Below are 11,736 nucleotides of genomic sequence, written 5' to 3'. Positions count from 1 at the left end.
TTGCAGTGATATAGAAGGCAAACATTTATCATTTTACCCTGTATAAGCTTTGTACAGAGTAAAACAGATTTGTTTGGGGATTAGATACCATGGGAACTGGGCGTCTCCATGCCGGAAATGGGTAACCGGCTGAGCTAGTTTCAGTCTAGATCTGCAGATTTGGCGGTGTGGCCCAGACCTTGGTCTGTGTTGCAGCAGGCTAGCATGTCTGGCTCAATAAGGCAGGGTTGTGTAGGCCCAGGCTGGCGGGAAAACAGGATCAGAGGTAATTTCAGCACATAAGGTGCCAGTCCCAATGGGGGTCTCTGTGACCAAACCTTTCAAAGTCGTTCTACTTTGCATAACTAATTAAATAACCATTGGAACAGAGACATAAAGTTGAGCATCTCACCCTCTAGGTGAATGCCCCTAAGCCACCAACCTACAGAATCATTCTCTCTTTCTGGACCTGTGATTCTTCCCATGTTTTGTCCACTGATCTCTGTTGGGGCCTGCAGACCTTCTTGAAATACAAACAAATTAACAGTAATAACAATACAATAATGAACAATACTACCATGAGCTTTGTGAATTACATTGCAATGGCTTGGGAATTGAATTCACCTGTTTCCACTCCCCACAATTAAACCAATACAGAGTTAATCAGATTCAAGAATTCGTTAGGAGTTTATTCATTGCTTTCCTCAAGGCATCCTTTACCTCTGTGTTCCTCAGGCTGTAGATGAGGGGGTTCAACATGGGGATCACCAGCGTGTAAAACACTGAGGTCATTTTGTCTGTGTCCATGGAATAGCTGGACTTGGGACGTAAGTGCATGAAGAGGAGGGTGCCAAAATAAAGGGCAACAGCCGTTAAGTGGAAAGTGCAGGTGGAGAAGGCTTTGTGCCGGCCCTTAGCAGAGTGGATCTGCAGGATGGTGGAAGTGATATAGACATAAGAGAGGAGGATTGTCACAAGGCTGCTCACCACAATGCAGCATATGAAGACAAACGTCACAATCTCATTGATGCGGGTGTCAGAGCAGGAGAGCACTAACAGCGGGGGGATGTCACAGAAGAAATGATTGATAATGTTGGAGCTGCAGAATGACAGCCGAAATGTACAACATGTGTGTATCATTGAATCCACCACCCCCACAGTGTACACACCAACCACAAGCTGTTTACAAAGCTGCCTGGACATGGTGACCGTATAGAGCAGCGGGTTACAGATGGCCACATAACGGTCATACGCCATCACAGCCAGCAGGAGGCACTCAACATCTGCAAAAACGATAGAGAGAAACATTTGCAGAGCGCAGGCCATGTAAGAAATGCTTTTCCTCTCGGCTAAGAAATTCAGCAGCATCTTAGGGGAAATTACCGAGGAATAGCAGAGGTCACAGAAAGACAAATTCCTGAGGAAAAAGTACATGGGGGTGTGGAGTTGGGGATCAATCGTGATTAACAAGATCATCCCCCCGTTCCCCACCAGGGTGATACCATAAATCAGTAGGAACACCACAAACAGGGGAACCTGCAGCTCCGGACGATCTGTCAGTCCTGAGAGAATTAACTCAGTCACCTCCGAGTGATTTCCCTCTTCCATCTCCTCTCAACAGAGATCTGGCAGCTACAGAGATGTGGGCAGGTGGATGGTGCAGAAAACCTGTCCCTTCTCTGTAATGAGGTAAGAGAAGAGAAATGGAGATCAGTTTCTTAATTTACATCAGTACACACTCCGGGAAGGGCTTAGTCCACAGAGCCAGATGTTCACAGCTGGTCATTCCAGGTGTTCGATAAAATGCACATGCTGTGCAAATACAATGAGACACAGGTTAATCATTCCCCCCCCCCAACCACTCCTGTTCACTAATCCAAACAGAAAAGAGTAACTTGTGACTGTGCTCTGAGAGAATCAGTCTGAAAGGATTATTCCTTAACTAAAGAAGGGGTGAGAGTAAAGGAATGTCAGTCTTTCCACACTCTGTGGTAAAGCTGCTCACTGTGCTGATTAAGCTGTTTGGCATTTACTGGAGCCTGTATGAAAACCCAGAGACATCATGGGAAGCCCTGGCTTCATTGACTAGGTAAGTGCCTATTTTTTTCCAACCCAGGAGGTCGCTCCTTTAGCTGAAGGGGTCGGAGTTGGGGCTGAGGCTTTAAGTGCTGGAGGTCTGGAATTCAATACCTGCTGATCCCTGTGGTGTCTGCATGCGTGCGTGTGACTGTAATTCAGGACAATAGCACGTACCTGCTGAGAAGAGAGATGGTGGTGTTTCCCCATTGATAGAAACTGCCAGATTGGAGCATTCAGGAAGTTTTATACTGAGATGTGTGATCTATGGGATATGATTCCTGAAGCCCCTGGGAATACCTGAGCTCAGAGAGACACAACACCTAATTAATGCATTCAGTGAACCAAAGCCACCCTCGGTGTAACTGGTGCCCTGGGGATTAATTTGACCTACTCTTTCTTACTGTGTAATTCAATGATGCAATTTCTACCAGAGTCACAGAGTATGAGGTTTGGGGTATATTTCATTCTGCTGTTTTCAGTGCAAGCTGGGTACTGCGTGGAGCTGGTGCATAAAGCGTTTTTTTTTTTTTGTTTTTTTTGAGGGGGGAGACCAAAATCTTTTCTCTAAAAACATAATTTTTCAGCTCAGAAATACCACGGGGGTGCCTCTTATATCACACACCACCAATCTCTTCCATGGGCCAGGATCCCAAGGCTGGACTACATCTCCCATGATGCAGAATGGTCTCTCCTCTTGCTGAACTGCCCTAGAACATCACCAGAGTTCCACAGGCAGGGTTTAGGGAGGAGGGCAGTTTGGCTTTTTTGATGGAAAGCTGATCATTTCCAGGGAAAAGATAATTTAATGGAAAAAACAGTTGAATGGAAAATCCAATTTCCCATCAAAAACACTTTTCAAGAAAAAAAATCAACTAGACTTAGCAAGAAATTTGGAATCAAAGGACCAGAAAATTTGATACAGGTGGAACATACTAATTCTTTGCTGCCATACCTGATATCTTCAGAGCCATTCCTGGTTTCAGAGTAACCTTTTCCTGGCCCCAGTAGGTGGAATGTAAAACCTGTAAAATGTTTAAGAGTACTCCAGATTATCTAGCTGTTTATAGGATGCCAATCACCATGGTATCCTATGTCCTTCCACTACTAGTTTACTCCCCAAAGTAGGAAAGGTAGGTTCACTCATTTTGCTTGATGGAGACAACATCGTGACCAGAGAAGATCAGGGGGAGGACACAGCATGCTGTGGACTTCTGCAGTTCACAAAATTATCCCTCTTGCATGTAAATTATCTGCACACAGAGCTCAGTTGTAAGATGCTAAATAAATCTGTGAGTCAACTAGAAATAGTCATGCTGTCATCATAAATATTAGTACAATATTGTTGATAATGTATGTGAAGTTTTAAGATTACACTGTATTGTGTTATTAATACATGTTCCAAACTGAGGCTGGCAAACTGCTCTGTCTTAAACAAAGAAATGTGTGTTCTACCTAATTTTGTATCTAAACAGGTGAGGTAAAAGCAACAGGGAACATCCTTCTACATAGACATTTTGTCTTCTAGTAACCAGGTGGAAATGTTTCTCAAAGGGGGAATAGTACTCTAAAAAGAAGGGGCAGACGTCCCAGGACACTGTGCTCTCTCTCACTCTCATTCACTCTCTCTCTCTCTCTCTGCCCATTGATTCACTACATCTGAAGGGATAAAGGAAGCAGCCATTGGACTGGGGGATGGGTCCTAACCTAAGATGTTTGGTCAGTAAGACTGCTGGAAGCATGTGGTTAGGAAACTTTTGCTTTGAATTTTACATCATTAATTTAGGCACAAGTTGCATTCTAGCTTTATTTTTCTTGAAACCATCTCTGACTTCTATGCCTCCTTATTTCCACTCACTGAAAATCTTTGTAGTCAATAAACTTTGTTTCATTATTTTATCTGACTCAGTGTGTTTAAATAGAAGTGTCTGAGAAGCTAGGTTGCAGGCATGTTAGTGTTATTAAAGAAATAATGGACAATGTAACTTGTAATGTCCAGGAGAGGACTGGGCAGCACAGGACATACATATCTGGAGGGAAATCGAAGACTGGGGAGTGTGTTGGGGTCCCCCTGCAGTATAACTAAGGGTAGTGAGAGCCTGAGTGTAACCCAACTCTTCCTGGGCAGGCTGCAGTTACACACACATGCTCAGGGTGCAATTTGCATGTGAGATGGTTGTTTGTGAGTATCCCAGGTGGAAGCCACTTCAGCAAGGCATTGCAAGGTTGCAGGCAGCTCTGACACAGCTGCTGATTAGTAGGAGTTGGACCCTGGTATGTCACAGCCACCAACCTAGAAAATATGAAAGTAACACTAGAGGTGTGGTGCTGACTGACAATAGTGTTCAATTGACATGAAAGGGTGAGGTTCCCCCAAGGGATGGGTCCATCCATAGCTGCAGATTCACAAGGCCATTATGGTCATCACCTCCCCTCAAGGAGATCCCTGGAAGACCCAGTGTTGACACTTCCCTTCTTTACTATGGAAGCAGAAATTATCCCCCATGGGTGTGCAGGCTTGGCTGGTATTATCAGTGCTCCAGGGCATGTTGGTGCCCCCTTCTCCTAAGAGGTGTCAACCTGTGAGGTATTGCAGGGTTCATTATATTAGGAGGAAAGATTGATGATACAAGTCAGCTAAATTCTTTGGTATAATCGGTGGGGGAGGGGTTATAAAGAATGGACACAAAGTCCTGCTTCCTGAAAAAGTGTAGAAACAACCAACAGCCAGCAATCTCTGAATTCAGAAACTCCCAAATCTGTCACTCCAGGTCGGTGCCCAGGAAACACTATGCCCTTACTTCCTCTCGGAACTTGTAACTCCTCCTCCTGGCTTCTCTGCCTCCTGTGACCTGGAGGTGCCTGAGGCAGTCCTCACTGAAAATGTCAGTGTCAGGCCAGGCTTCAAAAAGGAGGATATTCCCCAAACTAGTGTTTAAACCAGATCTCTGCACCATCTCTGCAGATCCTGCTAAAAAATATCTCCGAGCAGGGCAGCTACCTCCGAATTCTTTTGTTAGTTTTATTTATTTCCCATAAGTTATAGTCCGTGAAACAGAGTGTGAAGTTGTATCCCATAATGCTTTATAGAAATATGCTCATGAATGTAAATATGACATAACTGGAATATGTTTTATGCGAGATATGCCACGTAACATATCTCTTCAAAGGTTATAATCTACTGGATATATTCATCCTATTTCCATGCATGTATCAATTTTGTATTCAAAGTTATGAATATTGGTTGTGTACTTATTTGATTTTAAGTAGCGTCAGTGAAGCAGTTGGTCAGCTTCTTGAGAAAAGAGTATTCTCTGTAAGTGCACAATCAAGAAACACGTTAAAAATGAACTTTGAGAGAAGCCAATCCACATCTGAGTTTTTCTGGGAATGTGGCATCGGCCTGTAAGGAACTGAGTCATGCATGGACATGTGACTTGCCCATGTGACTCCAAAACTCCATCTTGGAGCTGGATTCTGCATAGGAGAGGGGATGGGGTTTCCGCCCAAGAGAGAGAATATATAACACCCTGGGGAAACCCCTCCATTTTTTCTTCATCTGGCACAAAAGATAGCCCCTCCACCCCAAAGAGATGCCTGAAAGAAACTGGAGCAAAGGACAGTAACTACAGGGGTGTGAGTGATGGCTGGACCCAGACTAGGAGGAAGTCTAGTCTGTAAAAGAGACTTATTGGAACATCTCTGAGAGTGAGATTTACCTGCATTTAGTTTTTAGTGTATTAGGCTAAGACTTGCGTGTTTTATTTTGTTTTGTTTGGTAATTCACTTTGTTCTGTCTGTTATTACTTGGAACCACTTAAATTCTACTTTCTGTATTTAATAAAATCACCTTTTACTCATTAATTAACCAAGAGTATGTATTAATACCTGGGGGGGCATACTGTTGTGCATATCTCTTTATCAGTGTAATAGAGGGCAAACAATTTGTGAGTTTACACTGTATAAGCTGTATAGAGAGTAAAACGTATTTCTTTGGGCTTGGACCCCATTGGGAGTTGGGTATCTGAGTGTTAGAGACAGGAACACTTCTTAAGCTGTTTTCAGTGAAGCCTGCAGCTTGTGGGGGATGTGGTTCAGACTTGGCTCTGTGTTTGCAACAGGAAAGCATGTGTGACTCAAACAAGATAAGGTACTTAAGTTCCAAGCTGGCAGGGAAAACAGGATCAGGGGTAGTCTCGGCATCTCCAGAGTCAGTACTAAAGGGGTTTCTCTCATCCAACCCGTCACACAAAGTTTCGGAATAAAACTGCAAAACAATGGGGGAGGATAGGACAAGAACCGATGGACTTCACTTCCAGCAAGGGCGGTTTAGGGTGGACAATAGAAAAGAAAACCCAGCAGTGAGGGAGGAATACAGGAAGTACTGGAATCATGTGCTCAGGAAGGTTGTGGAATCTCCATCATTGGAGACTTTTAAGACCAATTTAGACAAACACCTGTCACGGATGGTCTAGATAATACTTAGAAATGCCATGAGTGCAGGGGAGGGGACTGGATGACCTCTCGAGGTCCCTTCCAGTCCTATTATTCTATGATCTCACAAAGAGCCCTGCACTGGGAGGAGGGCGGACATCAGCCTGAGCACTGGCAGGCCAATGGACACACACCTGCCTTCACTTGACATTCAGCTCCACTGTACCCCCCACCATATGCACACTCATAGTGCCCACTGCACACCAAACACACAGAGTGCCCACTACACACAAAACACACAGACACACAGTGCCCACTACATACACAGAGCCTGACACTAAGCTCAATCAAAATGCAGAATAATCTCTACTGGGAAGCTGGGACAGCTGCAATATTTTTAGCAAGCCTGACCAAAAAGAACCAAAGGGGATTCTGCTGCCTGGCAAGGAGACAGGACTAGATTTCCCAACTGGTCTTTTCCATCTTTAGCTTCTCTGAGCCCTGGTTTATGCTTAAAAATTAGATCAACAGAGCTCCATCACACAGGGCGGGGAAACTTTTCACACCCTGTGTGAGGCAGTTAGCTTGTACTAACCCTCAGTATAATTCTTCCACTGACTTAGCTGCTGCCTCTCGGAGACCTGGATTAACTACATCGATGGAAAAACCCTTCCATCAATGTGGAAAGCATCTACACTATGACACTGATGCACACAATAGCTGAATCAATGTAATGGCTTTAGTATAGACATTTCCTGAATCGATGGGGGAGTTTTCCCCCTTCCTATTTAAGACATTTTTTCTCCTTTTCCTGTCTCTCTTCTCCCTCCCTTGGTAAAGCTCTTTCCTTCTCCTGATAGGTAAATATGTTCAGAAAAGTTGACATTTATCCTCTCAGGATAATTCCTTCCTTCCTCGCCCATGAATAGCTCACTGTCATTTCAGTTAAAGGATGAAATGCTCTGAAACTCACTTGTTTGCCCATGACTTGGTGGTACCTTTTTGGTTTTCTTCCATTCACTTACAATGAGTTGAGAAGGACAGAAGCAGTACTTGCTCAGAACCCTAAAACTAGACATAGAGTTGAATCTTTCCCTCTTTGATAACCACACCTACGTTACCCTTTACACCTCTGGAACTGCTTCCTTGGGTGGCAGAGGTTAAATTTGGCTGTGATGATGTTGAGATTTACTCCCTGGACGATCTTTGCTCCCAGGACAACAGGTGTGCACAGCACATGCAATGAAAGTTGTTGCCATGTCTTTCCTTGCGGAAATGGAAAACAGAGGGCCAGAGCATCAGCTGGTCTGGATTGCTGTCTCTCCTGTGAGGTCCTTTTTATATGATGCAGTCAACTCAGTTTTGTATTCCACTTTACTTAAAGAGACATTTGGAGAGGTGACCAACAAATATTTTCCCAGCATTGGGACACAAAGGTGTCCAGAAATGGGTGAATTTCTTCTGGACTAATAATTTATTGTCAAAACCAATACCGTTTGGACTGACCTGAGACTATTCAGAAATGTGTTACAAATACTCCTAATAACTTTGTCCCAAAACAATGCGTGTATACAGGGGGAGTATTTAGGTGCCGGTCGCAACGCAGCCACCGTAGGAAGCGGCGGTGGTCCTTCCCAATGTAATTTTTAGCCTAATAGTTGGGGTGTTCACCTGTGAGGTGGGAGATGCAGGTTCAGTTCCCCCTTCTGTCCAGTAGTGGGCAAAGCTCTGTGTGACATTGCACTCCATATGCTTTACGAAAATATTCTTCTGAATATGACATAACTGGAATATGCTTTATGCTAAGTGCCGCATGTAACATATCATTATAAAGGTTATAATCTACTAAATGTGTTCATCCTATTTGTTTTCAAGGATTATTTCGCTGTCTGGAGTTAGGAGAATAAGTTATAAACTTCTATTACTTATGTAGACATATTAAGTGCAGGCCATTAAAGGTGCTTCAGAATCAATGAACTGTGAATGGCTCTGTTTACCTGCAAACCTTCCTGTGTACCCATGGGCCAACCCAGGAAGAATGGATACTGGGGTTTTACAGTGACATGTGACCATGTCACCTCATACTGAAATCCATCTTGAAGCTGGTACTTTTACAGAGGGGGGTTGAATTTGAAACAAAGGTTTTCCACCTTAGGGAAGTTCTATATAAAGTGGGGAAGGCAAATAATGAGTGTCTTCAGCTGGCTTAAGAGACAGCCTCTCCACCCCACAGAGATACCTGCAAGCACCTGGAAACAAAAGGACTGTAACCACAGGGGTGGATGAGAACAGGCTGGACCCAGGTCAGAAAAGGCATCCGATCTTAGAAAGATTTTAACTGAAGTAACAACTGGGGTTAGAAGTTAACATTTGTAACTGATTTCTGAGTGAATTAAGCTTAGCCTTGCATGTTTTGTTTTATTTTGCTTTGTGGACTTACTTTTTCTGTCTGTTACTACTTAAAACCACTTAAATCCTACTTTTCATACATAATAAAATCACTTTTGTTTATTTCTAAACTCTGTGTAAGTAATTATTACCTTGGGGTGGCAAACAGCTGTGCATCTCTCACTTACAGTGATATAGAGGGCGAACATTTATCATTTTACCATGTATAAGCTGTATACAGAGTGAAACAGATATATTTGCGGTTTAGATCCCATTATGAGCTGGTATCCTGCTTAGCTGGTTTCAGTCCAGATCTGCAGCTTTGGGAGTGTGCCCAGACCCTGAGTCTGTGTTGCAGTAGGCTAGCATGTCTTACTCAACAATACAAGGTTCTGGAAGCCCATGCAGTTAGGGGAAATGGCCTCAGAGGTAATTTCAGCACATCAGGTGACAGTCCCAAATGAGGGTCTCTGTGACCGAACCAGTCACACTATACACTTGGGTTTACTGCATTTCCAGAAAGCATCCCAGCCACTGAGTGATGTGCTCTTCCAATCTGGGTTGCTCTCAATCTTTGTTCTACTCTGGTTAACTAATAAAATAACCATTGGAACATAGACTTGAAGTTGAGCATCTCACTCTCTAAGTGGGTGCCCCTAGCCACCAACCCACAGAATCATTCTCTCTTTCTGGCCCTGTGATTCTTCCCGTGTTTTGTCCACTGATCTCAGTTGGGACCTGCAGACCCTGTTGGAATACAAACCAATTAATAATAATAACAATACAATAATGAAAAATGCTACCACAGGCTCTGCGAAATTACATTGCAATGGGCTGGGAATTGAATTCACCTGTTTCCACTCCCCATCACTAAACCAGTAAAGGGTTAAACAGATTCAAGAATTGGTTAGGAGTTTATTCATTGCTTTCCTCAGGGCATCCTTCACCTCTGTGTTCCTCAGGCTGTAGATGAGGGGGTTCAACATGGGGATCCCCAGCATGTAAACCACAGAGGCCGTTTTGTCTGTGTCCATGGAATAGCTGGACGTGGGACGTAAATACACGAAGATGACGGTTCCAAAAAGCAGGACCACAGCAGTCAAGTGGAAAGTGCAGGTGGAGAAGGCTTTGCGCTGGCCCTCAGCGGAGCGGATCTGCAGGATGGTGGAGATGATATAGACATAGGAGAGGAGGACAGTCACAAAGCTGCTCACTGTAATGCAACACATGAAAGCAAACACCACAATCTCATTGATGCGGGTGTCAGAGCAGGACAGCGCCAACAGAGCGGGGACGTCACAGAAGAAATGATTGATGATGTTGGAGCTGCAGAATGACAGCCGAAATGTAAAACATGTGTGTATCATTGAATCCACAAACCCCACAGCGTACACCCCAGCCACCAGCTCTTTACAAAGCTGCCTGGACATAGTGACCATATAGAGCAGTGGGTTACAGATGGCCACATAACGGTCATATGCCATCACAGCCAGCAAGAGGCAACCAACATCTGCAAAAGCGACAAAGAGATACATTTGCACAGCGCAGGCCGTGTAAGAAATGCTTTTACTCTCGGCAAAGAAATTCAGCAGCATCTTCGGGAAAATTATCGAGGAATAGCAGAGGTCACAGAAAGACAAATTACTGAGGAAAAAGTACATGGGGGTGTGGAGTTGGGGATCAATCGTGATTAACAAGATCATCCCCCCGTTCCCCACCAGGGTGATACCATAAATCAGTAGGAACACCACAAACAGGGGGACCTGCAGCTCCGGACGATCTGTCAGTCCTGAGAGAATGAACTCAGTCACCTCCGAGTGATTTCCTTCTTCCATCTCCTCTGAACAGAGATCAGGCTGCTACAGAGATGTGGGCAGGTGGATGGTGTGGAAAACCTGTCCCTTCTGTGTAATGAAGTAAGTGAAGATAAATGGAGATCAGTTTCCTCATGGACATCAGTACCTGCTCCGGGACGGGCTTAGTTCACATATCCAGATGTACACAGCATGTAATTCCAGGTGTTCGATAAAATGCACAAACTGTGCAAATACAATGACACGCAGGTTAATCATTCCCCCCACACAAACACTCCTGTTCACTAATCCAAACAGAAAAGAGTAACTTGTGACTGTGCTCTGAGAGAATCAGCTGAAGGGATTATTCCTTAACTAAAGAAGGGGTGAGAGTAAAGGAATGTCAATCTTTCCACACTCTGTGGTAAAGTTGCTCACTGTGCTGATTAAGCTTTTTGGCATTGACCGGAGACTGTATGAAAACCCAGAGACATAATGGGAAGCCCTGGCTTCATTGACTATGTAATTGCCTATTTTTTCCAACCCAGGAGGTCGCTCCTTTAGCTGAAGCTGTAGGAGTTGGGGCTGAGGCGTTAAGTGCTGGAGGTCTGGAATTCAATACCTGCTGATCCCCATGGTGTCTGCCTGTGTGCGTGTGACTCTAATTTCGGACAATAGCACGTACCTGGTGAGAAGAGAGAGAGAGATGTGGTGACATTTCCCCATCGATAGAAACTGCCAGTTTGGAGGATTTGGAAAGTTTTATAGTGAGATTTGCGATCTTTGGGACATGATCCCTGAAGCAATGGGAATACCTGAGCTGAGAGAGACAAAACACCTAATTAATGTGGGCAGTGAACACAAGACACCGTTGGTGTAACTCATGTCCTGGGGATTAATTTGGTTCACTGTTTTCTACTGTGTTATTAAATGATGCAATTTCTACCAGAGTTACAGAATATGAGGTTAGAGGTATATTTCATCCTGCTGTTTTCAGTGCAAGCCAAAGGGCTTCGTAGAGCTGATCCATAAAGGGGATTTTTTTGTGGACACTGAAAGCTTTTGG

General features: G+C 44.1%; 2 protein-coding genes across 2 annotated transcripts; both read right to left on the bottom strand.

The window, feature by feature from the left end:
* Positions 1-648: 648 nt before the first annotated feature.
* LOC125629746 (olfactory receptor 5W2-like) lies at positions 649-1,587 on the bottom strand. The gene has a single exon (XM_048835144.2). The coding sequence runs from the start codon at positions 1,585-1,587 to the stop codon at positions 649-651; it is 939 nt and encodes a 312-aa protein (XP_048691101.2).
* Positions 1,588-9,773: 8,186 nt separating this feature from the next.
* On the bottom strand, positions 9,774-10,934 carry LOC125629749 (olfactory receptor 5AR1-like). Its single transcript, XM_048835147.2, has one exon. The coding sequence runs from the start codon at positions 10,710-10,712 to the stop codon at positions 9,774-9,776; it is 939 nt and encodes a 312-aa protein (XP_048691104.2). The 5' UTR covers positions 10,713-10,934.
* Between the last annotated feature and the right edge of the window lie 802 nt (positions 10,935-11,736).

Source organism: Caretta caretta, chromosome 6 (genome assembly GCF_965140235.1).
Source record: "Caretta caretta isolate rCarCar2 chromosome 6, rCarCar1.hap1, whole genome shotgun sequence".
NCBI lineage: Eukaryota > Metazoa > Chordata > Testudines > Cheloniidae > Caretta > Caretta caretta.
Note: the sequence above shows the minus strand (reverse complement) of the source record. Positions and strands in the feature narration are given on the sequence as shown.

What these genes read in the sequence shown, in the direction of transcription:
- LOC125629746 (XM_048835144.2), bottom strand. Translation starts at nt 1,587, where the DNA reads ATGGAAGAGGGAAATCACTCGGAGGTGACTGAGTTAATTCTCTCAGGA.
- LOC125629749 (XM_048835147.2), bottom strand. Translation starts at nt 10,712, where the DNA reads ATGGAAGAAGGAAATCACTCGGAGGTGACTGAGTTCATTCTCTCAGGA.